This window comes from Anguilla rostrata, chromosome 17, assembly GCF_018555375.3.
Source record: "Anguilla rostrata isolate EN2019 chromosome 17, ASM1855537v3, whole genome shotgun sequence".
Classification (NCBI taxonomy): domain Eukaryota; kingdom Metazoa; phylum Chordata; class Actinopteri; order Anguilliformes; family Anguillidae; genus Anguilla; species Anguilla rostrata.
In genome coordinates this window covers 26794603-26822588 of record NC_057949.1, presented here as the reverse complement: position 1 = coordinate 26822588, position 27986 = coordinate 26794603, and the positions used below count along the sequence as shown (strand labels likewise).

At 46.8% G+C, this 27986-nt stretch overlaps 2 protein-coding genes across 5 annotated transcripts in view; one reads left to right on the top strand and one right to left on the bottom strand.

Annotated features, from left to right (window-relative positions):
- The window catches only part of scpep1 (serine carboxypeptidase 1), a 397664-nt gene that overhangs the window by 368640 nt on the left and 1038 nt on the right, over positions 1-27986 (top strand). The window lies entirely within an intron of this gene.
- Positions 65-26122, bottom strand: socs7 (suppressor of cytokine signaling 7). Of its 4 annotated transcripts, XM_064314396.1 has the most exons (10): positions 24114-26122; positions 19524-19585; positions 16496-16600; positions 10700-10825; positions 7400-7545; positions 6471-6639; positions 3106-3234; positions 1991-2126; positions 1361-1504; positions 65-1168 (listed from the first exon to the last, which is right to left on the bottom strand). In XM_064314396.1, exons 1-9 carry the CDS (start codon positions 25676-25678, stop codon positions 1384-1386), a joined length of 2559 nt encoding a protein of 852 aa, XP_064170466.1. In that variant the 5' UTR covers positions 25679-26122; the 3' UTR covers positions 65-1168; positions 1361-1383. The 4 variants fall into 4 exon arrangements, with proteins under 4 accessions (XP_064170466.1, XP_064170468.1, XP_064170467.1 ...); XM_064314398.1 differs by lacking the exon at positions 10700-10825 and having other exon boundaries at positions 24114-26118; XM_064314397.1 differs by lacking the exon at positions 16496-16600 and having other exon boundaries at positions 24114-26118.

Genomic DNA, 27986 nt, shown 5'->3' with positions numbered 1-27986 from the left:
AGACATATTATTATTATTATTTTTTAGTTTAAAACCAAAAAGCAAAAAAAAACCCTCGCTGTCATCTGGTTGACAGTATTTAATGCAGACATGGATCTTGCATGGGGTGGGGTGGGGAGGGGGGGAGGTGACAGTTTTGCTTATGGGTAAAACAATAACATTTGTAAATATTCCAGTAGAAGTAGTACTATTTCCCTCTGGGCGCGAGACCATCCTTCATTCGCACCCTCCTCAATGGACTCTTCTGGAGTTTTAACAAGAGAATTGCAGGTTGAGATCTGAAGAAACGGCAGCCATCTTGACGTCTCACGACAGCCTCCGACCCCGCTCCCCAATACACACACATACCTATACACACATACACACTTCTCTTTGTCATTTTGGCTATCATGTCTTTTACAAAGGCTTTTGGGGCGGGAGGGACAGGGCAGGGGGGGGGGGGTACAGATCCAACAGGTACCGCCCGGCAGAGAAGAAACACAAAAACACCTATTTTTTTTTTTTACTTTTTTCGGTCCTTCAAAACAAACGTTAGCGCCAGATGTGGGCGGGGTTTATTGGAGAGGAGACAGGAAGAGGGGCTTACATTCTATCAAACTAAACGGACAAATAAATAAAGGCTCCGGGTTCTCCAGCAGAACGCAGTTCTGCTCCAGGATGCCGTCGACCCGAAGAGAACGACCGTCTCGGCAGACAGCCAGACAGATCTCCGGCAGGGTCACGAGTCTGAATCTGGCCCCGCTGAGGAAACGGCTTCAGTTTTCAAGTTTCAAGTTTTTCACCGTGGCGACAGCTAACGCGTAGCCTTCCACAACGCCGCCGCAAACTTTCAGAAGTTCCACAGGGGCGTTCCAGCAACGCCGTGAGGTCAGGGTCGTAGTCGTCAAAAGTTTTGCAGCTCCCAGTGTAAGGACAGATAGTGCTTCCAGTTATTTAGATTTTTTATTTTTTTCCCCCAGATCTTGGTTGTAGCAACATGCCATACTCCACCCCCCTTCCCTTCCCATTGGTCCAAAAAAGGGAGGAGGGTGGACCAATCCTGGTCCCTGTTACCAACACAATTTTGATATCGAGTCAGCCGTGAGTGTTGATTGGCTGCTGTGGGTGACACACCCACATGCGGAGTGAGCCTGCCCACCATCAGTGTCCAAGGCTGCTGAGAGAAACCCTGTCAGATGAGAAAATGGAGAGATTAAACTACACACCAGCCAAAACACACAAAACTACATAACCCACAATGCATCAAGAGCACTCTAAACAATTCAACAGCCTATAGTGCATAGAACCATGCCGCTCCCATGCTCCTGTGGTGCAGACACACTTTGTCAAGAAAGAAACAATCCACCAGTTGGACACTCACTTGAGCCAGTGGAATTCCAACGGCTACGTTTGAGACTCCACCCCTGGCTCCGCCCCCATGCCTTTGCGAGCCTCCTTCATTGACAGGTACATCTCCTCCTCTGGGTCATAGTAGTAGAACTTCCTTAGGTAGTCGATCAGAGACCTGAGAGAGAGGATGATAATGCTGAACCACGTCCACATGTACGTGCACTCTGACACACACACACACAATACATGACATTGCATTACATTACAGGCATTTAGCAGACGCCCTTACCCAGGGCAACTTACACAACTTTTTGCATAGTGTTCACATTGCATCCATTTACGCAGTTGGATACATACCGAACCAATGCAGGTTAAGTACCTTGCTCGCGAGTACAAGGGCAGTGTCCTACCCGGAAATTGAACTTGTGACCTTTAGGGCCTTAGCCATTATTGTACTACATATAGTACGGAGGATATTTTTTTTGCATACTGCCCATCACATACTAAACAGTACGCAGTCCGCTCAGGAGACAGTGCGTACTGATTCGGCCACGGCAGTTAGGAGGCTGATTCGGACCCAGCCAGGTACACTGCAGAGGTGGGAATAAGGCTCGTGGATGTGTGAGAGAGGGGAGGGGGGGGGGGGGGGGGGGAGGCGTACCTGGGCAGGGGCAGCTCCTGGATGTGGTCGATGCGGACCAGCTGCCGAATTCGGAAGCGGCAGAGGTGCTGCAGGGACTTGATGTTGCTGAAGCGGGACACGGGATAGAGGAGCTGCACCGGCGTGGGAGGGAGCCCTGAACACAGCAAGGACAGAATATAACACTGAACACAGCACTGAACACAGCAAGGACAGAATAAAACACTGAGCATAGCACTGAACACTGCACTGAACACAGCAAGGACAGAATATACCACTGAGCACAGTCCTGAACACAGCAAGGACAGAATATAACACTGAGCACAGTATTACACTGAGCACAGCCCTGAACACTGCACTGAATACAGCAAGGACACAGTATTACACAGAGCACAGTCCTGAACACAGCCCTGAAGACAGCAAGGACACAATATTACACTGAGCATGGCCCTGAACACAGCAAGGACACAGTATTACACTGAGCACAGCCCTGAACACTGCACTGAACACAGCAAGGACACAGTATTACACTGAGCATGGCCCTGAACACAGCACAGACACAGTATCACACCGAGCACAGCCGCCCTGAACACAGCAAAGACACAGTATTACACGGAGCACAGCACTGAACACAGCAATGACACAGTATTGCACAGCACTGAACACAGCAAGGACACAGTATTACACAGAGCACAGCACTGAACACAGCAAAGACACAGTATTACACAGAGCACAGCCCTGAATGCAGCACAGATACAATATTATTCTGGGTTCACAAAGAAAAATATCCCAATACAATCGTATGATAACAATATAAGCTTGCACAGATTCACAGTAAAATTCACTGTGAATTCACTTCAAACTACTGGGCATCAGTAAACCGTTCTCGCTTTTGTAAGGAAATGGTTCTAATACTCAGCCACAGGGAATGCAACTCAACATTATCAGCCAAAGAGAAATCACTGAACGGTCTCGCCCTCAGAGACCGAAACAGGACAGCAAAGTTGAATTTACACGCAGCTTCTTTTTGTCAAATCATCTCTTCATCAGACTTGTAAATGTGTGTAAAAAAAAACCATCTGGCCTATCACACCACTTCTCCTCTGGTCAGCGTGCTCTGCGATTGGCCCACTCACCGGGCACACGGGAGCGCAGGAAATAGAGGAATTTTCCGTTCTTGGAGTGCATGATGGCGCGCTCTATAAACTCCACCACCGAGTGGCAGCGGTCCTCGAACCGCGGGTGACACCACAGGCTGAAGGTACCTGAGCACAGAACCAGAGACAAACGAACACGTTAGCAACAGGCATCAGAGACAGAGGCATGCATCAAATGGTAAATGGTAAATGCATTTATATAGTGCTTCTATCCAAAGCACTTTACTCATTCACCCACACTCACACTCACACATCAACGGTGAAAGGCTGCCATGCAAGGTACCAATCAACTCATTGGGAGCAATTAGGGGTTAGGTGTCTTGCTCAGGGACACTTCGACACGCCCAGGGTGGGGGATCGAACCGGCAACCCTCCGACTGCCAGACAACCGCTCTCACCTCCTGAGCTACGTCGCCCCATCAGTACCATGGATCAGAGATTGAGACACTTCTTGCACACCAAGCCTGAAAAACTGTCCTTGTGCAACAGTCAGTCTTGCCTTTGTAAACGAGTTCATTTTCTACATCGTTGGGAGTCGGCGTGCAAAAGCCTCAAGTAGCAAGCATCAGGGTCAGGGAAAACATGGAGGCTCAGGTTGCCACGCCAACAAAGATAAAGAAAGCAGCAGACCCTGATGGGGCCCACACCAGGAGATCAGCGGCAGGTTTCTCTGAGTGAGGAAAGCACCTGACAGTGGGCCGATGCACTGAAGAGCTCACACCTGCAGCGCTCTCCACTGCAGCTTGAGCCTGTGTTCCGTATTCCCCACCCTCACCCCGGGCCAAGAGCGTGCACGAACCGCCCGCCTCGGGGTCTCCGATTGGCCATCAGCCCCTGGAACTTCAAAGGGCTTGGCCTGAGGCGAAGGCCGAGCTGCCTCCTCTTCTGTTCGGCCCACGGGGAAGGGGGGGGATCTCGATATTTGCCTCTCCATGTTTTTTGAATTGTGTTTTCAACCGTTTTTTTTTTTTTTTTTTTGAAAAAATTAAATATATAAAAGTTTGGAATAAAATTCCCTAAAAAAAAAAAAAACCTTTTTTTCTCCTCTATTTAGGAATCCGTGGCTGTGCCTGACGTGCTTTCAGCTTCGCCACCCACATTGGCACAGCGATCACCACGGCTACGGTGATCACCACGGCTACGGCAAGCGCCGCTCCCTGATGCTCCTGCCCGCGAGTCACTGACTGCTTCACACCCCGCCGTCCACACATTACTGAAGGAGAGCTAGAGCAGGCCATAAAAGAGCTGATGTAGCCCCCCTGGGGGAGGGGGAAGGGGGGGTGCTGCTCGGTGGTCTATCCCGTTAAGGCAATGTTCCCGTTCCAGTGCACGTATACGCACGGATAGGCGCGGTCACGAACCCCCCCCCCCCCCCCCCGGGGCTCCAGCGCTGACTGCGGCCGGCAGCCCCTGCAGGGTGACACATAGCTGCTAGCGGTCCTCCTCCAGCGACTCCGCCCGTTCACTGGGGTCGGACAGGCTGCCCCCGAGCCACAAACGGAGCGTCTTCCTCAAACTCATCTGCTACGGAGCACGTCCTCATCTGTGCTCTCCTGATTCGACACCGGGATGTACGGTTTCAGTGCTGATACATCAGTACTGATATATGATTGCTGCTGATATATCAGCGCTGATATACGATTGGTCCCGATATATCACTGCTGATATATGATTGGTCCTGATATATCACTGCTGATATATGATTGGTCCTGATATATCATTGCTGATGTATGATTGGTGCTGATATATCAGTGCTGATATACGATTGGTGCCGATATATCAGTGCTGATATACGATTAGTGCCGATATATCAGTGCTGATATACGATTGGTGCCGATATATCAGTGCTGATATACGATTGGTGCCGATATAACAGTGCTGATGTATGATTGGTGCTGATATCCTGTGGCCACTGGATGTCTCACACGGACGATTGGGACACATGCTAATCATAGCCACGGCTCAAACCCGTGCAGGCTAAGCTGTAAGGACGTATTAATGGAGTATCTTGTCAACCAAAACAGTTTTTTTATACTTGCATATATTATACACTCATAAATATTTATTATATTTATATATTAAACAGTTATGCTGTGTCCAGACATGCCCCTGGTTTACTGGTGAATGAACCATTGAAATCATGCTGGTGTAGAGGCTCTACGGCTACCCTCCAAATCCTCGCTAAAAGTTTTTCCCCCAAAAACCTCTCAGACGCAGCCCGGTTCACTTTGAAATTGAAATGACTTTCTGAAGTGCCCGGCGCTCACACGGAAACACAGCCAGCTCTGGAGATTAAGACTTTGAGGATTACGGAGGGGGGCGGAGCGTTCTTCCGAGCGCCCGCCGATCGCGGAGGCAGGGCTGGCAGCCACGCTTTGATATTTCGCCACCTGTGGCTCCGGGCTTCACACAGACAGAATTTAAAATTTTACCCCGTCCCACACACAGGCCCTTAACCCCTCACCTCTGAGGCTGAGGCCCTCACCTCTGTAGTGCTCCATGCAGGTGTGGTGTGTGGTGTGTGATTGTTCTGGGATCTGAAGCTGAGGCCCTCACCTCTGTAGTGCTCCATGCGGGTGTGGTGTGTGATTGTTCTGGGATCTGAAGCTGAGGCCCTCACCTCTGTAGTGCTCCATGCAGGTGTGGTGTGTGATGTATGTTCTGGGATCTGAAGCTTAGGCCCTCACCTCTGTAGTGCTCCATGCGGGTGTGGTGTGTGGTGTGTGATTGTTCTGGGATCTGAAGCTGAGGCCCTCACCTCTGTAGTGCTCCATGAGGGTGTGGTGCGTGATGTATGTTCTGGGATCTGAAGCTGAGGCCCTCACCTCTGTAGTGCTCCATGCGGGTGTGGTGTGTGATTGTTCTGGGATCTGAAGCTGAGGCCCTCACCTCTGTAGTGCTCCATGTGGGTGTGGTGTGTGATGTATGTTTAGGGATCTGAAGCTGAGGCCCTCACCTCTGTAGTGCTCCATGCAGGTGTGGTGTGTGATTGTTCTGGGATCTGAAGCTGAGTGAGGCCCTCACCTCTGTAGTGCTCCATGCAGGTGTGGTGTGTGATTGCTCTGGGATCTGAAGCTGAGGCCCTCACCTCTGTAGTGCTCCATGCAGGTGTGGTGTGTGATTGCTCTGGGATCTGAAGCTGAGGCCCTCACCTCTGTAGTGCTCCATGCGGGTGTGGTGTGTGATTGTTCTGGGATCTGAAGCTGAGGCCCTCACCTCTGTAGTGCTCCATGCGGGTGTGGTGTGTGATTGTTCTGGGATCTGAAGCTGAGGCCCTCACCTCTGTAGTGCTCCATGCGGGTGTGGTGTGTGATTGTTCTGGGATCTGAAGCTGAGGCCCTCACCTCTGTAGTGCTCCATGCGGGTGTGGTGCGTGATGTTCTGGGATCTGAAGCTGAGGCTCAGGATGTAACGCGGGTCTGAACTGTCCCGCACCAGGAAGGACCCGTCCGGCTTCCCCTTCAGCTTCATCTCAGCATCCTCCCAGTTCATGGGACCCCAGTACCACCCGCACTGCAAAACACACAGACATACACACACGCACGCACATACACACAGACACACACACACGCACGCACACACACACACACACACACACACACACACACACACACAGACAAACACACACACACACGCACATACACACACACACGCACAGACAAACACACACACACAGACACAGACAAACACACACACGCACACACAGTGAGGGTTATTGTAAATCACACACACACACACTCACACTCAGTGAGCATTACTGCAAATCACACACACACACTCAGTGTAGATCACTGTAATACACACACATGCATAACATGCGCGTGCACACACACATATACAGGTAGTGGGCATGTATGCATATGTATGTATATGTATGTGTGTCTGTGTGTGTGTGTGTGTGTGTGCGCGTGTGAGTGTGTGTGTGCGTACGCGTGCGAATGTGTATGCGTGCGAGTGTGCGTATGTGTGCATGTGTGTACGCGCGCGTGTGTGTGTGCGCGTGTGAGTGTGCGTGTGTGTACGGGTGTGAGTACGCATGCGAGTGTGCGTGTGTGTGTGTGTGTACGCATGCGAGTGCACGCGCGTGTGTGTGTATGCGTGTGTGTGTGTGTACGGGTGCGAGTATGCACGCGAGTGCGCGCGAGTGTGCGTGTGTGTGTGTGTGTGTGTGAGTGTGTGTTTTGCGAGTTTGTACGTGTGCGAGTGCGAGTTTGTACGCATGCGATTGTGTGTGTGCGTGTGTGTACGCCTGCGAGTGTGCATGAGTTTGCACCTTTTCCAGCTCTCTCAGACTGGTGGCGAAGCTGCTGGCGTCTGGGCAGGTGAGAGGACAAAGGAGAGGGGGCGGCCCTGATTGGGAGGGGGGCGGAGCATCCGCCTGTGACGGATTGGGGCGGGGGAGGGCCCGTAGGAAGGTGTCTGGAACACACAAACACAGAGCTCACTCACTGGTTTACCCTGTGTACGACGGTTACTGCTGGCAACGCAATGTTTTTGTTCCACCCTCAAAAATAAGTTAAAAATAACTTCTTAACTCTTAACATAGTTACATCTGAAAGGTCTGAGAAATATTATTACATTTTTATCAAATGAAAACATTACAGCCAAGCAGAATAATATTACAAGTCTTCACAACAAATGGAAAATCTAAATAAGTTTTACACAGTATGCAAGAAATATAATACATCCAAAATGGAAACCATGATTACTGTAAAGAGAGAGCACACTAACTTAAAAATGTTACAGATTTCTTGGGTTAAAGTAGAATTAACCAACAAAAAAAAAAGCTTGTACATAACTTAAAAAATAACAATGCATTAAAATATGCCCTTGCTTTTCTTACCAACAGTAGGCACATCCTTACAGTAGAAACACACATGCCACAACGAAAAAATGTGACACCAAGGATGATATGCAAATGATATAGTTAACATTAAATGAGTGAACATACAAGAACGCACATGACAGTGCCTTAGAGAACATGGCTACGCTCATACCTAGCAACCAGTAAAGTTTCTGTATGTTCAGTTTGCTACAGTTGCTAAGGAGAGGAGAGGACTTTATTTGCTACCGTCTTGCCGCTAGATCTGTTAACGCAACATCAACAGCGCACGACAATTTTACCGTCCAGTCCAGAGCCAATGGAATGACGAGACTGGTCTCCGATTTGCAAAAAAATTGTAGCAAAGGCCACTCGCAATGAAACACAAGCCCCACAAAACACTAGTCAAAACGGATACACCGATACAAAGTTAGGTTTTGAAAGTAAACGTGACCGCGTGCGAATACCCTAGCGGCTCCAGCGCGCGTAATCGGGAACAGGCGCATTATTGTAGCTGACGCCATTTCTGAAGTCACATGCCAAGGTGGCCAGAGGCCAGTGGTCTGTACATGTTTATGCATCACGACAACCAAACTACATTTGTTTCAGTCAGGTTTAACATTACAGCAAAATGTTATGCAACTAAATAACTGATAACAACAAATTTAACTAATTAGCATTACAAAAAAAAAATTGGTCTGTCTATGCTAGTTTTCATTTAAAAGTAGTATTTAGTATTATATTATATATTATATTTTAATACACTAGTATTATATTCTACTGATCAAAATATAGCGTTATATAATATTAATTAATTATTAACATTAAAATATAAATTCTGGATATTTCAGAACTAACCCCCCTGTCCTCAACCATGTTAATTGGCCATTTTGGTGCAATCAAATGCATACATACACACACTCGCACAAATCAAATACTAATATACAAAACATACACCTATAAACATTTCTATAATCATATGTCATGACAAATCCACTCCCCATTAAGTGGCACTGTAGTGTTTATACAAATCTATGATAAAACTGCAAAATCGATCTATAATGACCATGCAAAAATCAGTTCAACCCAGTTCTACCACCCATAATGTGAATGTACTGTACTGTATATTCAGGCATCTACAACATGTTAGCCTTTTCAGTTGCAATCATGATTATGCATTTGTTATTGGTGTCAGGCCAGCACTTGGTAAGTATCTCTAATGCTTTATCGAGCTAGTTAGCCCTGCAGTTCCATAATTATAACCACAAAATTATCACAGCGGATGCCAGTTTTCATACATTTTTTTTATTGCCATTGTGGTTGCCACTGGATAACAGCACTTGTCTCTGTGACATAGTCAATGCGAATCTGTTCCATCCACACCATGAACGGATATTCTGCCATAGCTTATAGACACTGGTTTACCACAAACCACTAGCTCATTTTATTGTTAGCCAGCTGCTAATGACCACAGCAGAGATGTAGTAAGCTCAGTAAATCAACTGTTAAATTGCATAACCCTTTGAAGAGTTTGTAGGGTTTTTGGAATGTTTTCTAAAAATTCTACGTCAGTGTTCTAGAACTCCATTGCTTTCCAGTTACCAGTAGTGACTGTGACATCAGCATTAGAATGTCCAGTTAAGAATGTTCTAGTCACACTATTTGTGGTCTTATGCCTTAAAGGGTTAGTACAGCACAGTTTACAATCAGGTTGTCACACAGCCCCCCAGGACAGTAGACTTTATACAGGGGGAATAAAAAAAAAATAAGGGGGGAAAAAAAACGGGATGCAGGCGCTGAATCAGGGCTATTGCGCAACGTGATGATGAGTGAAATCACCCCCCGCCCCTCCCCCAAGGACTAATGTGCATGCCCCCCCCCCCCCCCGTCCCCACCGAATTCCCCTTCCCTTCTAGTTCTTTGTTTCAGTCCGTGACTTTGAGCGAAGCAGAACAGACACATTTTTCTTACCCTGAAAAGGGCATTCAATATATTTTGTTATACGTCAGAATACCTATATTAATTTACCTAATTCATTTAATAAGAACCCTGTACATCTACACTATTATTCAGGACAAAACAATCCCACTTATTAGTATTAATATAAGTATTGCAATTCATTCTCTAGGAAAGACCAGATTTGTGCAGGTGATTTTGCCCTATGTAATGATCATGGCAACAGTGACCACGATGATCAGGACTGACAACGATGAAGACAATGGTGAAAACTGTGATGGCAGCCGTCACTCAGAAGTCAAATAAAAAATAAATAAAAATGTAGAATCAAAAATGGTTTCCATTACTGGACAGGGACAGATGACACTCTATGCATTACATGCCCTCTGTTATGAAAAAATACAAATAAATGAAAAAAAATCCTCTAGCTTTACCAGTCCCTGGTGTGTCCACGACCGACACTGTCTCCTACTGTCCAATCTGCTTTCTATTTCACCCTTTACCCCTGTACTGCCCCTTACTGTACCCTTCTACTACCCCTCAATGCCTCCTATACTGCATCCCAACTGCCCCTCCACTGCCCATCTTATTGCCCCCTCTCGCCACTCTGCTACTGATCATCTGCCCCTCTACTACGCTCCATAACTGCCCCCTATTGCCCTTCTACTGGCCCTCTATTCCCATTCATAACTGCCCCCTACCACCTCTCAACTATCCTTCTACTGCCTCCTACTGCCCCTCTACCATGATCCATAACTGCCTCTCTACTGCCCCTCCACCCAGCTGTGATCTTACCATTGAGGCTGAGGCTGTGCTGGATTGTGGAATGGGAGGGGAGGGGGGGGAGGGGCAGGGACTGCAGCGACGCCCCCACAACCCGCGCTAGGAAAGAGCCGGGCTGCTGCGGCCCCCCAAAGTCATCTGGAACAGAGCAGAGGGCAAGAGGTTGGAGCGCTGCCACGCGGGGGGGGGGAAGGGGGGGGCGGGGCAGCTACAACCGCTACAGCTAACGCTACTGTTTCCGCGCAACCAGCAACTGCCAAATTCAAGCGAAGCCCTGCCACTGGGGGCTGCAACCGCTACCGCAACCGTTTCCGCGCGACCAGCGACCGCCGCAGCAGCAGGCCAACGGCGGGACGCCTCCCGTGCTCGCGGGACACACCCGAGGGGAACACATTCTGACCGCGCTTACTCACAAGCCCGCGCCCAAACTGACACACCGATTTCCCGGAACCCCCCCCCCCCCGCAGCAGCCGTGGTTTTGAACGCATCTCTAATTTTTTCTTTGAGAACTTTTGTCCTCGATAACCTGCAAGACCTCTGACATTTGGGCTGACGATAACTGTAAACGCGGTTTTCATGACGGCTGAAAAATTATTTCCATCCACAACTTTTTTTTTTTTTTTGTGTGTGCAGCGCAAGCTTTAGCCCTGTAAGTCAGTACAGCACAGGATGAGTCCGACAGTTCAGCACGAAACAGGATGAGCCCCGTAAGCTAAAGGCTAATTAGGTTTTTTTTTGGACCCATTTCTCCCCCCCCCCAAACCATTCTCCGCCATGCTGATCGGTTAATGATCACTGTGTCACATCCTTCCTTGAGGAGCTTCGTTCACCCCGAGAACCGCTCCGCTCCACTTGGAAAGCACCGTCTAATGGGGCCTCGCAAACGACCCTCGACACGCCCGTAAAATAACCTCCCTCAAAATAATAACCGCACGGCCTGAAGGGGGCACGCTCATTTACCTAATTCTTCCATCCAGTCCATTACCAGCCATCTTTTGGTCCTGTTGACGGGACTACTTTTTTTTTCTTAGTGGAAGCATACGTTGTTCTCAGTGAGAACTACGGCAAGCGGAGACACGCCCCCCCCAGAGGAAGTTACTGCAGAGAACCCTACTCCACCAACACACTCTAATTAACAATATTATTCAAGTTTGGAGCAACAACGGCTCACGGACATCTATTAGATACTTTTGTATATGCAAATTGAGCTTTTATTTGGTGGAACACCACATTTAGAAGGCCTTTTGAGGTTCGTTTGCCTGGCCCCCCGTTAGACTACATTGCAAAGCAGCGCGTAGCGGTTCTCATTTAAGCCACATTTAAAATGTTTTAAAATGAAACAGAATCTTAAATGTGAAAAGAGTAACGCGTCTCTCGCGGTCCTTCCGGGTGAAACGGCAGGGGATTTCAGCTCAGCTGACGGACAGCGTTGGAATCTGAGGTGGCACCGCTCACGGTGACACAAGCAGGATCGGAAAATGCTGATGAAAATTCTTGAAAACCACGTGAGCGGCAGCACAGAGCTAAAAAAAAGGGAACAGCGGCGTTCTCATTTCCAGCACATTTTTCCTTTTTCTTTCGTAATTATTAAAAAAAATTTTTTTTTTTTTTTTTTTAACTCGCTTAAAATTTTAAGGCACTTTCAACAATCTGCACCTCCCAAAAGCGGTCAGCTACAGAGGGTCAAAACAGGAAACGGTACCTCCCTTTTCTAACGTGCAAAAAACATAACCACAAACCTGTGGTGAGTTGAAGAGGGGAGAGATCTACCAGTGATGGCTTTCATACGCAATGACACCATTACTCTGGCCCAGCGCATTTTATTCAACACGTTTAAGTCTAGAAATGAGAGACAGTGTAAACTGTAACTGGTTTTCTGGTACACGCAAACGTAACCAGCTAACGTTGTATCGGTAACATGCAGGACAACACTGAAATGTCAGCATTGTAATATTTCATTATTTATACAGCATTATACTTATACACCTTTATATATCCATCCATCCATTATCTCTACCTGCTTATCCTGGGCAGGGTCCATCCATTATCTATACCCGCATACCCTGAGCAGGGCATGCATTGGGAGAGGGGCAGGAATACACCCTGGACAGGCTGCCAATCTATCACTGGGCACACACACCATCCACTCACGATTCACGCACACACTCATACCAATGGCCAATTTAGAGTCTCCAATTAGCCTAACCTGCATGTCCTTGTGCCGTGGGAGGAAACCGGAGTACCCGGAGGAAACCCTCATGGACACGGACAGAACAGCAAACTCCAGACAGAAAGGCCCAGGTTCAAACCCAGGATCTTCTTGCTGTGAGGCGACGGTGCTACCCACTGCACCACCGTGCTGCCCACTTATATATTACATATTTAATTATATATATAATATATATATATATATATATATATATATATATATATATATATATATATATATATATATATATATATATATATATAAGCAGTTAAATGTATATATTTTGTGGTCTTTCATGGGAGCACAATTAAGCGTGGCACAAAGCAGTACAAGGGAGCACAATTAAGCGTGGCACAAAGTGGCTTTCCTTCCTGCTCAGAGCGGAGAGCACAGCCTTTCTAGGTCAGAGACGCGCTCAGCCTGTGGTAGAGGCTGTGTAGCTGTGTAGGCAGACAGCTGTAATCTCGGAATCAAACCACACCGAATATAGCAGCACCAGGTGCAAAGCACACACACACACACACACACACACACACACACACACACACACACACCCCCACACACACACGCGCGCACGCCAAGCGGCACACAGACGGCAGCAGATCCGAGCCCAGGGAGGGGAGGGGAGATGATGCAGGTCTCTGAAAAGGAGCTGATGCTGCCGTCGCGTATCTGATTATAGGGCTGGTGTGCAGAAATTACAACAGCGGGGGGGGGGGGGGGAGAGAACAACTCAACCGGTAATTAGCAGGCAGCCATAATGCCCGGGTCCGTTTCGCCCTAATAGGTCTGCAGCATTAAGCAGGTCCATCCTAACCCCAAACAGAGGGGGTGCATTCAGAGAACCCGCAGAAGGGACAGAAAAGAGATTGGGTGGGGGGGGGGGAATAAATGTCAGGGTGCTTATTAAGTTTCTGACATCACATCTACCGGCTTGGCCTTCCTGCTTGCTGGTGTCAGAAAGAACAGGGGCTGTGAGCAGGAGCCGTAACCATTATCAAGCCAAAAGCAGAGGCGTCACGCGCGCAAGCCAACGCCATCGAGGGCGTCGATGATGTCACGCACGGCGCACGCTCGCACTCGTCATTCCTCGTTAATCTCGTACCTGCACCTGCATGTTTTAAAAAAAACAAACAAAAAAAAAAAAAAGTTCCGGAGAACAGCAGCTCCTTTACCCAACGGACCACCACCACTGAGAAAAAAGAAAAAAGAAAAAAAAGAAAACCCACAACACTGCTGTCAGCGGTGCGGATGTTTGTTGCCATGACGCACGGGTGATGTCACGAGTCAACCCGCCTTATTACACGGTGTGCAGGATAACGGGGTAGGCACAGGCGCGAGCGCCGAAGTGCTCACGTAGCCCAGGCCTCCCGGTGCGGCTGTGCTCTAACCGCACAGCGCGCCGGCCTCACTGGATGCTACGGTGCAGGGCTGCAACGGTGTTTTTAAACGTAGCATGAATGGAGTTTCCTATGAACTCCGCTGTTCGAAGAGGAAAGGGCTTACAGCAGCTACATCGTGGCTGCCTACAACACTCCACCTTCTCATGGGTAGAACTCCTCACCGTCACCTGTAGGTTTTCACTGCAACCTCAACACTCACAGCAGTCTACCATCTTCACTCCAACACAGCTCATAAGAGAATCTACCGTCCTGTAGGCTTTCAGTCCAACCCTAACAAAGCACACCTCACTCAACAGCTAGAGATCTACCGTCCTGTAGGTCTTCACTCCAACCCTAACAAAGCACACCTCACTCAACAGCTAGAGCTTCTTGTTGGGCTGAATCAGGTGTGACGATAAATTTCCAGGAAGAGGTTTGTGGACGCCCTGACTTAGAGGCTATATGCAGAAATTTCACCCCTATTGATAATTGGCCTCAGTCACCACAGCAAGACAAATTCATCAAGTTATGACCACTTAAAAACTCTGCTAGCAGTAACCATGGCCACACCTGTTGGTATTACAACCAAAGCTTACTCACTTTCCTCAAACTTCCAGGTGATAATTATGAAGAGAAGCGTATAACCGGCGTACGGTGGATAGCAGATGTGATGCTTTAGTAGGCCTAACAGCCAGCCAGTGGGTCCAGGTGCGAGGATTCATGCAGCCAAGCCGGTGAGAAGAGTGGAACCAGCAGCACAACGTGATGTCATATCACCTGACTTTTGTTTCAGACGCTTTCAGATATTAGCGCCCTCAAATATATAGCAGACCCGTTTAAAAAAGGGCAAGTTTCAAGCTGTAAATGTTTGTTTTCATGTTACCTACATTCGTTTTCAAGTTAAAAAACATTTTTTTAAAAGAAACTATTTCCACTGAACTTGTTAGGCTATACAAGCCTTTTTTTCAGAGAGTTACTGGTTGTAGAAAAGCCTGAACAACGCTTTGAACAGACCCTGGAGGCCTCCGATCGACAGGAACACCCACGCTTCATGAACAGCCAGTTTTGGGTTCAGATGCAGAGATATATTCGCAAAAATGTGTGATTTCATATCATGAAGCATCAAAAAAAATCCTTCACCCAAAATGGAAAAAAGTGCTTCTTTTTTTTTACCAATCCCTGTCACAGACATCATCTTCATCATCATCATCATAATTTTTAAAAATTAAGCTATGTGGAAATATTATTCATGCAAGTCATTACCAGAGAACCAAATAAAAGCATTTGCATACAACCAATAATGCATAATCCTCTTCTTCTTGCTCTACTGATATTGACTTCATTCACATGATGCTGAATGTGGTGGTGTGGTCATCAGTAATCCCTCAATCGGTTACCTGTATTGTCTTTCATACTGGCCTTTTCGAACCCTTTCAGAGCCACCTTCATAACTGTGTTCATGAAGAACCGCCTGCCTGCCTGCCTGCCCGCCCCCACACACACACACACACACACACACACACACACGCCACACACACCCACACACACACACCACACACACACGCACACACACACACACACACACACACACACACACACGCGCACACGCAGACCTAAAGAGCGTGTCGTCCAATGCTCTGGGGCAGCTCATCAACAGTATCCATCCTCAAGTGGCCAGAACCTGAAAATATCAATGCATTCCGAGTCCCTGTTTTATGCAAATGAAATCTTTGCTATATTTGCTCTTTCTGAAGCATCCAGGGACTGACTGACAGTGCCCAATGCCGTGAAAACCGCTACACAGGAATGCTAATGCCGCTACACCGGAACAGGCGGAAGAGGACGGCTAAGGACAGAGCTTGCATGCAGCAAAACAGGAGCGGCACCTTTCCGGCAAACTCAGAGCCAAAGCAGGGACAGAAAACTCCGGGACGATACTCCAGTAAGCGGGAGAGCAGCCTGCGCAGAGAGGCTAATCTGTTACACCCAGCGGAACGGAGACGGTACAGAGTACACAGAGTACTGGGGCGAAAAAAAAAACAACAAAACGTAAAACCGTCCAATCAGCTTTCAGGGATTCAGTTCGCAATTAATCCAATCGGCTGCAGATATGACGGGCCCCCGAGGTACCGGTGAGAGCGCAGGTTTTTGCACGCCGTGCCCGCAGGTTGAAAAACAGAGGGATGAAGAGAAAGAGAAAGAGAAAAAGAAAAGTACCTAGCAGACTGAGGCTCCGTCTGGGAGGGGGCGGAGGCGTGGGGGGGTGCGGAGAGTTCACCCCCCTACGAGAAATGTCCACGTCCACCAGGGACACCGTCTCACCTGGAGGAAGAGACGGTGAGAGGAGAGAGAGAGAGAGAGAGAGAGAGAGGGAAAAAAGCGTAAAAACAGAGCGACAGGAGAAACGAGAGAGAAAGAGACTGCTCTCAGTGTGCGAGTTACAGCGTGGGCCACACCCACTGGCCTCTCCCCAACCACAAAGCCCCCACCCGCCCCTCCCCGCCCCTCCCCTCCCCTCTGTAAATCGGCCATCATAATCACCGGCCTCAGAACTACAAATCTGCAAATCTCTTTTTTTTATTTTTATTTCGTTTATTGAGCCCAATTTAATTTATTTCTCTGGAGCAATTTGGAGGGTCCAGTTTGTATAATGGTGGTGGGACACGCCCGCTGTGGGGTTAATGAGAGGAGGGCCGGCCACACGCCCTTCTCAGGACCTGCGCTGTGGAGCTGTGGCCAGGACTGAGTCCTGCCCGGAGGCCACGTTCACACACTGAGAGCCAGCATCTCAACAGGACGAAACCGAGCCAGTACACACTGCAGAAACCAAGCAACAAAAAAAAAAAAAGTCAATCTCAAGCATTTCAGTCTTACATTTAGACTTAATGCCTTATTTCCATTAGCTGCTTTTTTCTTGCAACAGAAGACAAAAATATTGCCAGTGAGGTGAGACAGTTTGACTCATTTCAAGATTTGCCAATGGGCTAAAAGCAATTTCACTTGTCAGGCAAACAGTAACTTAAAACAAGCTAATATTTTCTACTTGCGAGGAAAGAGAGATCTACAGTCTCATTACAAGACTAAAACACATAAGGTAGACTTTTTTTTTTTTTTTTTTGCAGTGTAAGCAACTGTTCTGCAGAAAAGAAAGTGTTCTCCAAAAGATTCTCACAACCCAAGTAAATCGAAAAATGGAAATCCGCCATTGTAGCATTTTTCCTGTGACCGTGCAACTGTAGTACATGCGCAGGTGTATTCACTTAGGAATATTACAGCTCATAAACACCGCATTACCAAAATACACATCTACCCACTATCAGCAGCTGCAGAGGGAAAATGCCTCGGGTACATTCTCAACAGGACACAAGAGCAGAACGTCAGTACACAGTCAACGCAACAACGCAGAGCCTTTTCACATTTTCATTTCATTTTCACTTTACACAGAGCGTTCACGCACACATTCACACTGAACAATTTAAAATGGATTCACATATACACAGAGTATTCAAACATACCTGTACATACAACAATTAAAAATTGTTTCGCATACACCCAGAGCACCCACAGCATTCAAACACACATTCACACTGAACACTTCGAAAATGGTTTCACGTATACCTAGGGCATTCAAACGCTTGTCCACACTAAACATTTCAGAATGCACAGCACAGGGTAAAACAGAAACACAAAACAACAAACACACTTCAACCCAGTGAATAAAAAGGACCAATCAGGTGCTTCACAGACAGGGCAGTCCACCGTGAAGGAAAAAGAACCCCAAGCCAGACTTCTCCACAGTGGCAATTCCAAAGTAAGGAAAGCTGGAGCACCCAAAACTCATGAAATGTAACACCGTTAATAAAACTGCGTTACTGACGTTTCAATGTCTTGTTTTTCTGAAGACTCTGAAGATCTCAGATCTTGGATCGTCCCCCAAATGTTGAAATATCAGTCACACTTAATTTCAGCTCTTATTTTTGTTGTACGTCTTGGAACAATTTAGAATGCTTTTACAAATATCAACAAGAACTGCACAACACACACACACACACACACACACACACAATCACAACGATTTTGAAAGCTTGCACATACACCCAACAGGATTTCAACACACACTCATGGAACACTTTAACTTTCATACACCGACAGAAAGGAAACTCACACACTCACAGATGAACTTTGAGAGCTATTCAACGTACCAGCAGAGTTCCACATCGGCATGTCAAATCAGACCAAACTAGAGCCATTCAAATCCTGGCCATCATGCCAGAAGCGTATTCGCAAACAAATTACACAGTGATTTTGGACAGCAAGCACCTGAAGTCCACATTTCTTTTTGAGGAACATCCTTACGCATTTCCTCTTTCTACAGGAAGTTCCCCAGTTCCTATGTGTGACTGTTCACACCAGCCTATACTTTGGTTAGAAACAACATTTTGTGCCCAAAAAATGACAAGCTTTCGCTCGATATGCAGTTTATTATATTTTACATTCTTCAAGACAAACAAACAGAGCTACCCAGACATTTGTACAACGTCACACTGTTTAACAGCTTGCAACGTTCAGCATATATAAATGTGACATAGCTGGATGGCTTTGTCCCAGAAACATGGATTAGAGCGTGCACCAAGCAGGAAGCTGGCCTGTCATTTTGTGTTCTGTGTGCGTTCTGCTGGCTGAGCTCACTCTGGACTTACAGCGTGCAAATCTTGGCACTTTATGTGTTAATGAAGAATTGCAGTTAAAACACGGAAACCGTGTCACGCGTCTCCTGGGTTACGCCGAGCGACTGAGAACCCCAACTCCTCACAACGTGTTCGAGAAGCGCGGTACATCTCAAGGCTTTTAGAGTCGCCGTGTCTGTAGACTGTGGACTGACGCTGAAGCACGCGCGCGGAAACCCACGCGATGTCAGATACCGCGCAGCCAATACGACGCTCCGCATCGAGGACAGATGTAGAGATTATTTGTGCAGGGGGGGAAAAAAAAACAAAACAAGAAAATGTGCCCCCCTGCATGCACACACACGCACGCACACGCCCACGCACACACACGCGTGAATGCGAACACTCGCACCCAAATTTACAAACATACAACACGCACGTACACACGCAGGCACCCACACACACACAAAGGCACGCTAACAGGAGCATGCACAAACTTGCAGGAAGTGCACGCACAGCCGCGCACACACACAGTGCCACGCACACACAGTCACGCTGTACAGACGCGCGCTCCTTACCGGTGAAGACGGGACTGAACGGACCCGGGGAGAAGGCACTGTGGGTCCGGCTCGGCTGGGAACTGCGGAAGAGAGAGAGGCAAGGACGTCCACATGAATCATCGCGTAATTACATCATCGCCATCGCGCTCCAGCTTCTCAGCGCCATAGCATCCATATTTCCCCGGGAGCGCAAAAAAAATCGCTGAGCTAACTGCTTGACCCGACCCCCGGAATGTTCGGACCCTGGGAACGCTGTGCACGGAAAAGGACGCCATGCCTTCTGGGAAAAAAGCCATCCCCTTCCACAGGGAAGAGGATCCGAGCATTCCATGGCAGCGAGATTCCACTTTTCTCCTTTTTACGGCAGTTCGACCAACAACACGGGAGGGACAAAGACTTCACCTTTTTTTTCTTGACTTGGCTCTGCATGCCACATTCGTAATCACACGTGGTTAAAGGGCATGTTCTCTGCTTTTATTTAAGGGTATTTTAAGACATTTTAGGGTTTTTTGCCACGTAGGAATCACAGCCCTTTTTATACGTAATCAAAAACTGCAAAGCCAAATCAAGGGGAAAAATGTGCCTTATGCCCAACTATTATGGACATCACTGTATGAATTGTGCAAATTATGTTTTCATTTCTATTTTATCATGAACTACACACTTCTGTTTTTAAATGCTTCCCACTCCCACTCCCGCCCCCGCCCCCGCCCCCCACTTAGGATGTTCTATTTCAAATATGTACAATCAGCACACTTAACCACAACTTCCACCTTCCACAGGGTGTGCAGGCACGCACATCCTTCACTAGCACACAATGGCAGTCATGGCTTTCCATCTGCACACCAGAACAGCGCTTTAACAGGGTGGCTCACCCAGCAGCCCAAGTGCGCACTTTTTACTGCACCTCTACGAGCACAGCACTTGGGCAACTTAAGGGGGGCAGTTCACCCAAAAGCTCCTGTGTATCAGCTGATTTGCCAACTGTGTCCGATACGAGCCTAAACAGGGCCTGTTGTCGAAAGGCATTTTCGCGGTGGCAAACCTCCACACCAAGAGCACCCTTCCGTAGGTTCTCGTGAGGCTCGACCACGGCTGAACTTGAGCCTCGTCAGCACACACTCAGATCAACAGTTTAGATCAGCGGTTAGATCAACAGTTTAATCTCACGCTGTTCAGTCCTCGTGTTTTCTTGTCCACTGCCGTCCTTGTGCAAGGTCATGCGCCTTTCTGTTTTCGTGCGGAAACCAGGAAGTGCGGCTGCCGCGTGTGCAGCAGCTCAACGAGGAGGATTTCAATAAACAAATAAAACCAAAAAGCAAGGCAAAACGCCCGAAGGGACATCTCCCCCCCCCCCCCGCCCCAGGAACAAAGAGCCGGTCACAAATATCCTCCTACAAGAGAACCTGAGGCTTTTGTCCTTCTAAACAGATGTGACAGTGACGCATTTTCAGCCTCGAAGATGTCGTATGGTTCTCAGATCCATACATAGAGATGGGAGCACCTGACTTACATGTCCTCTGAACTCAAGCCAGCGAGCAAAAAAAAAAAAAAACCCCCAGCATTTCCCATCTCACTTCTTTTTTTCTTTTTTTTTTTTGCAGAAATCTTTCCCTGGAATAAATAATCCAATCAGTAGACGAAAAATTAAATTAAATTAAAACGTAAGAAACCCAGCCTCGAAAGTGACAACCATCAGCTTAAATAAATACAGTCATTTAACAATATGCACACATACAGACATTACGGAAAAAAACAACATACAGCCATACACAAAAATATCTACATAACAATCCATGATGTAATAACGCAACAATAAAAACACACAAAGAATTATAGACAAGCATACATTACCATATAACAAACTACACACACATATGCATACAATAGGCTTATATAATGTGCATGAATTACAGTTTAGCAATGAAAAACTATGCACAGCCATAAAAACACTAAAATTATACAAGCCATAACTTGGTAATGGTACATATTGTTTTGATGCTTGTAAGCAATAATCTTGGAACAGTCATCATCTCACTACTGTAAAACAAAACTGCAGTATGCTTCTTTTGCCACTAGAGGCACAGAAGGGGCTAAATTTATTCATTGCTTGTTGCATTGTGAGCAAACAAGCTAATATGAGCATCAGACCTGGGTCAAATACGTATTTGTTTTGTATTCAAATACTTTTCTGTGCTCTATTGATCTTGCCTGGTGCAACAGAGCCTGTCAATATGGCCAGGAGGCGGGGTTTGCACTTTTTGTGTTTCATTGGTTTCACTGGTTCCAGTACACCACACAAGATCAGTAAAGCGTAGAAAAGTATTTGAATCCAAAACAAAAATTCGTATTTGACCCAGGTCCAATGAGCGTAATCAAGTGTAGTTGGCTAGCAGTGTTTGTGTGTGCATATAATCTTGTCTGATATTTAGAACAAGAATAATACGAAAGAAGTATTGGCAGTACATCCACAGGAACATTATTAAAATCAATTATCTTGTTTTCATGGTCTAAAGAAATAGCAAAACATGCCATAAAGAATTAAATTCCCATGTTCATATTGTGCTTATTGTGTTATATTGCAAACAATTGCATAAACAGAGGTAAAATTTCAAATTAAAGTCTGAGGTGAATAAATAGGCTCCTAACTGGTGACAGTGTGGACACCTGGCCACTAAAACTAACCATCTGCAAGATAATGAAAGATTCAAAGACAAAGAAATTGATGTCAAACTTTTGCATTGTGTTAATAAGTGTCAGGAAAAAATTATTAAAGAAATCAAACGTGTTCAATGTAGCACAATAAGCGCAATGTAGCACAGTAGCAACATAGAAATTGTATTCTTTGTGGCATGCAAAGCTGACATAACAGGCCTATGGCTTAAGAGAGTAAATAATCCCTAGAAACATGAAAAGCACCTAATTAAGAAAAATTAGCAGCTTGTTAAAATTATGGGATTGTGATTGTGGTTGGAACGAAAACCAGCATACACGGGGGGGGGGGGGGGGGGGGCAGGACCGAGTTTGGGAACCACTGCTCAAGTCAACGCCATTCATGAAGAAAGCCTAAGACATGAACTAAAAACAGGACAGAAAATCTAGTGGTTTGACCAATACAATATAATACTGTTAAAATACAAAGATCTGTGCCCTAATCAAGATAATGCCAACACCTTGGCTACTATATTGTTAATAGCACATGAATTATAACAACCTTTCTGTTCCCAATATTAGGCTATTGTGAGGACAGCCTGCTGTCGACCAAAAGTTGGTAAAAAAAAAAAACATAATTTTACTGCGAATTATTTAAATAATAATTTGAATCCCGCTGTTTTGAAATGGCTCTTGTTTTTTTTTTTTTCAAACAAATGAGATGGCAGGAATGAACGGATTCGGAGCAGTGCCAATGCATACTGGGAACTGCAGTTCAGTCCGAAAACTTTGGTACTTACATAACAAATATGATACCAAACATTTTTCATTCCTTACTTCACACATAAGTGATGCATAACATGAATAATTAACTACTGCACATAACAATGCACACAAAGAGGAAACAGAATAACAATATAACAAAAACAATATAGAACAAACATAAATATAAAAATGCAATAGCCTATTTAACTAATATACACATACATTACATATATGACTCACTTTATAATGTGCATAAAAATATTCAGTGCATTGTAACTGAATATAACAACATACAAGAATGCGCGCACACTATAATACAAGAATGGAACAAAATGTAGCCTAAATTATAAAGTAAGTGACAACTGTGGTTTCAAGAATGAGAAGATACATCAAATCAAAAGAACAGAAATTGCTCAAATACTGGGTCATTGGTTTCGGCACACTTCCCCCGCTTGACGGAACTTCGTAAATTACACCATTGTCTTTTAAAATGCGAGCTCCACCGCAATGTCACGTGGAGAGAGGGTAACGGCGAGGAGGCAGGTGCAGTATTAAACTAAAAATCGCTGATGCAGTAGGCTACCACATCCACAAACTAAGCTCGGGGGTCGGGCTTCCGTAAGCAAAACGCCCAGAACACCAGTCTGACCCGCACAAAAGCACGTGTCATAAGTTTTAGTAGCCTACCTGCTCAATTCAGGTTCCTATCGTCTAAACACATTTCCTACAAACTGATCGGCATCAGGTCTCACATCACATGCCACAGTAGCCTAGTTTTGTTAGTAGAGAAAAGGGGCGAAGGGTCACCTTTAAAAAATTAAAATAAATAAATAAATAAACCGTCCCAGTTCCGCATCACCGCTAAGTAGCCTAGCCTACTAATTCCGCTCCCACGGAAATTATGGCAAATTGAGGTTTTTGCCCCCTCCTCGTGACGTCTGGCGAGAAGTAGCTGCTATCCAAAAATTACTAAGAGTTCATAAAGTCAACTCAATAAACAACTTGAGCTTGCAACATACTATGGGTAGCCTATTATATTTACATTTGTTAGTGTACAAATTCTTTGCATGCTAGTAGTACAAGTAAAATTGATTGCCGTATTGACGAGAGTTGAGCAGACTGCAAACAGGGAAAAAATAGCGTTTGAATAGCAATTGTTGAAACATCATAACCTACAATGGAAGGTCTTACCTGCCCGCATCCTGGTCCCCGGCTGTCGAACTCCACACGTCCATCAGACTACCTGTGGAGGATGTGGACGATGCCAGCGATGGTCTCTTGTCAAGAACGTTCATTGAGACGCTGGTGTTTTTAGTTCTGAAGAGTTTGCCCAAGCGAATTTTAAAAGAGCCTTTCCGAGACTTCCCGGACACTCTTGTGGCCTTCTCGCCCTCTTCCTGGATGCCACGGCTGGACAGACCCACGGGCGCTCTGTCCACCAGTAGCTTCGGGGTCGCGGTCCTACTCTGGGCAGTGGCGGGGAGGTCCTGGGCTGATCCGCTCGGGGAGGCTCCGACCGGAGATGAGAACCCGGCGGGCTGCTCGGTGTGATTTGCGCCGGCTTGGAGTAGGGGTCTCGGGCTGAGCATGTCAGTGCGCGGGCAACACACCTGCGGGTCACGGTACGCGGGCGAGCAGCCTTCGCCGGCCAACCTCTGCGCCTGTTTCACCAGCCCCGTGAGAGTTCTGCTGGAGAAGGCTTCTGTCATTTTCTGCACCATGTCCTCTTTACCGTTCAACGCGAACGCCGGACAAGGAGCGTCATTAAGTTCCTCTGCCGAGCAATTGTTTATGCCCAGACCGTCTACCTCCTCAGTCCCTAGTCCCTCCAGCACGAGTAAAGCGTCGCTGGTCTCGGCCGGGTCGTCTCCGTGAGCCATCCCCGCCGCTGCCGACGCCAGTATTGTCTGACATGGGCATTGCGGCAGCTCCCCGTCCTTGAACAGTATTTTGGAGGCCTGGTCAACACCAAGATCTCCGAATTTTCTCGCCAAGTCAAAGACGGGATCATCGATGTGGGGATTGATCTCCCCCGCCGTGCAGGCCCACCGCGGGTTTAGAATGCCGAAACTCAGCAGCGGCGGCCAGTCGGCGGGGTCCGTGACGCGGTGCCGGGGGCAGAGACCTCCGTCTCCGCCGCCTTCCAGTTCGCTGCCGTCCGCAATTACGTCCGATTTCACCCGAGGATGAAAATTCCACGGCGGCCGCTGCGAAAGATGATTCTGCTGTTGCACGTCGGCGCTACAATTTATGCCGTTATTGATACCGCTTGTCGTGACAGAGGCTGAGCTAGAATCCTGTCCGTCGGTTTCGCTGCTCTGTACCGCGGGCTGCTCCGGTCCGCATTCTAAAATCCCGTCCCCGTCGCCGAGAATGTTCCGAAAGACCATCAGCTGCGGCCGGGCTCCTCTGCCCGCTCTGTGCTGGAAGCCTTGGGCCACTGGAGGCGGAGGATCAGGCATCGGGGGTCGAGTCACCATCACGCCACTGTCAGGTGCTACGGTTCCGCTGTCTCGCTGCGAACTATACAGCGAGGAGGGACTCGGGCGCACTGGGCCTGTTGTGTTATTTAGATCCAATTCAAATCCATTCTTGATGTTGTTGCCTCGATGACCCAAGACCGCTTTCCCGAAACCAGCCATTACACCGCCGCTCGACGACAAATTCCCATTCTCCTCGTCCAAGCGGTCATCTTCGGCTCCAGAAACCAAGCGCATCAACACAAAATCGGGAGACATATCTTTCGCGTTATTCATTATTCTTCGAGTCGAGAAAAGGAACTAGTTCAGTGTATCTTTGCTGTTCCGTCTTGCGTGCACTGTCATTACAATAAAGACAGTAGCTTGCTGAATAACTGTTTAAATTCAACACAATTAACATACAGCAGCCCTTCGAGGTGTCCCATTTCCTCTCAGGGAAATAAAATATGCATGTTAAAAACAAACTATTTAAACCGTTCCTTTAGCATCGCTGTCACCGAAATCCCCTTGCCAGACGAATGTGACGGATGATTTGTAGAGCGACTGCGCAGCCACATCAGTATTTTGCTTCTTCAGATAATAAAGTAGGCCTTGTAGTCGACTTTCACATTGAATGCTTCCTGCTAAAAAATAGACTCCCTTCTCATTTCTGGTTCCCTCAGAAGCCCCACCCGCTCGCTCGCTTCCGCGAAGTCAGTGCTTTTGAATTCTCTCTCTCTCTCTTTCTCTCTCTCGCGCTCACCCTCCCTCCCTCTCTCTATCTCTCTCAGATTGTCTTGGATTTTGAATTGACATTTGTGATTAATGTTCGGTTTTGGTTTTACTCACAAGTGATGAGTTAAAGATAAATACCTCCATCGTGCAATGGCAGTTCCCTGTTTTTTCAAGTGCTTTTGTTGAAAATTAGCTTTGGACCATACTGCAAGTCGCATGTATAACCTACGTGAAGGGTTCAGTCATATTATAAATACATTTAGAAGAAAATGGTTTAAAACAATTTTCACTAATAAAATATCACGTGTACGGCTTTTTAGAGTGACGATAAAATCGTTTTGTGTTTATTTCACAATACCAACAACAACAACAACAATGCTACCACTACAACAAATAATAATAATAAAATAATTTATAAGCATTTAAAACCGTAAATGTATACGAATAACTTGGAAATGTCATTTTAATGTGATAGGCTAAGCTACTTGCATTATAGCTCTTTGTACATTGTTTTTTGAAATGTCAGTGTGATTTCTAATTTCACTAATGTTAAGGCGGCTGGCTAAGTGTAGCCTAATTAGTGTACCCAGGGCCAAGGGCACACTTGTTCCCTGCAGTGAAATGGTCCATTCCACATTAGCTATCACTTGGCATTATTGTTTGCGTTGGCTGACATATTCTCACAGATCCGATACAGAAATAGTAAACAACTTTCAGTTCATATAAATGGTAGTTTTAGTTTACAGTTTGTGGGTAGCAATTACGTAAATATAACGGATAGCTTTTCCACTCCACGCGACTGTTTTTTTTTTTTTTTTTTTGCGTGGGCATCTGCGCTCGGTGTGGGCACCCCCACACCACGTTTTTAAGTGACGGTTCAAATTTCTGTATAGATACGATATTATTTTTGCTTCAATTATGCTTATTCTAGAGCGATATACAAGGCAATGAATCATTGGGAGCAATCATCAATCAATCATTTTTAATCACAGGGGATTCCTTACATTCCAATGCGTGATTACAGTCTTTAAATTATTGTAAGGGATCACATTTTGCATGTGCTGCTTCTGCACAAAGCCGTACTGAACGAGATCCACACTACAGTACCTCTGCCTCAGTACCGAGGATGCTGAACTGCCCTCTTATGAGCCTTCACGCCTGTTCGCTGGAATACCATTACATCTCCGAACACCTTTTCCTCTAGCATCCTTCTAAACCACAGGACTCAGCACAGCCCATTCCAGGATCAGAGTTGCCCCATCACCCTAAAAAGCAGTTGGCCCTCTTTTATAGTTACATATTCATGTTCTCCTGCATGCTTTTCATTTAGCCAATTTTTGTATTCCCACCATTTTTCAGAACGTTAACTCGGCCAGCTGCTAAATGGTGAGGGAATACCATTGTCCAGTCCTGGAGAGACGCAAGGTCTGACGGCATCCCCAACCCTGGTCCCGGAGAGCCGCAAGGTCCGCTGGGGTCCACCAAACTTGGTCCTGGCGAGCAGCAGGGTCCGCTGGGGTCCACAAAACCTGGTCCTGGAGAGCAGCAGGGTCCGCTGGGGTCCACAAAACCTGGTCCTGGAGCGCAGCTGGGTCTGGTAGGGTCCCCAACCCTGGTCCTGGAGAGCTGCAATGTTAAGCTGGTTCTCTTGCCATTAAGAATTTAATCGCGTACAGCTATGATAGTGAATTCACATCACCTAGTTTGAAGGGTCGGACTTGAGAAGCGTGTGGCTAATTGGCCAAGAAGCCATCCCCCAGCAGGTTGGGTTCGGTGGGTAGAGCTTCTCCCACCGGCTGACAAGGTGCCTGAGATCTGTCTGCACGAAACAGAGTCCTCCACACCGACGTCCCAGAATGCAGTGCGAGAA

Coding starts and splice junctions, on each gene's coding strand:
- socs7 (XM_064314396.1), bottom strand. CDS start 25,678: ATGAATAACGCGAAAGATATGTCTCCCGATTTTGTGTTGATGCGCTTG. Junction 19,586..24,113: donor GGGGACCAGGATGCGGGCAG/GTAAGACCTTCC, acceptor TCTCTTCCGCAG/TTCCCAGCCGAGCCGGACCC. Junction 1,505..1,990: donor CAGGAGCTGCCCCTGCCCAG/GTACGCCTCCCC, acceptor CCTCTCTCTCAG/GTCTCTGATCGACTACCTAA.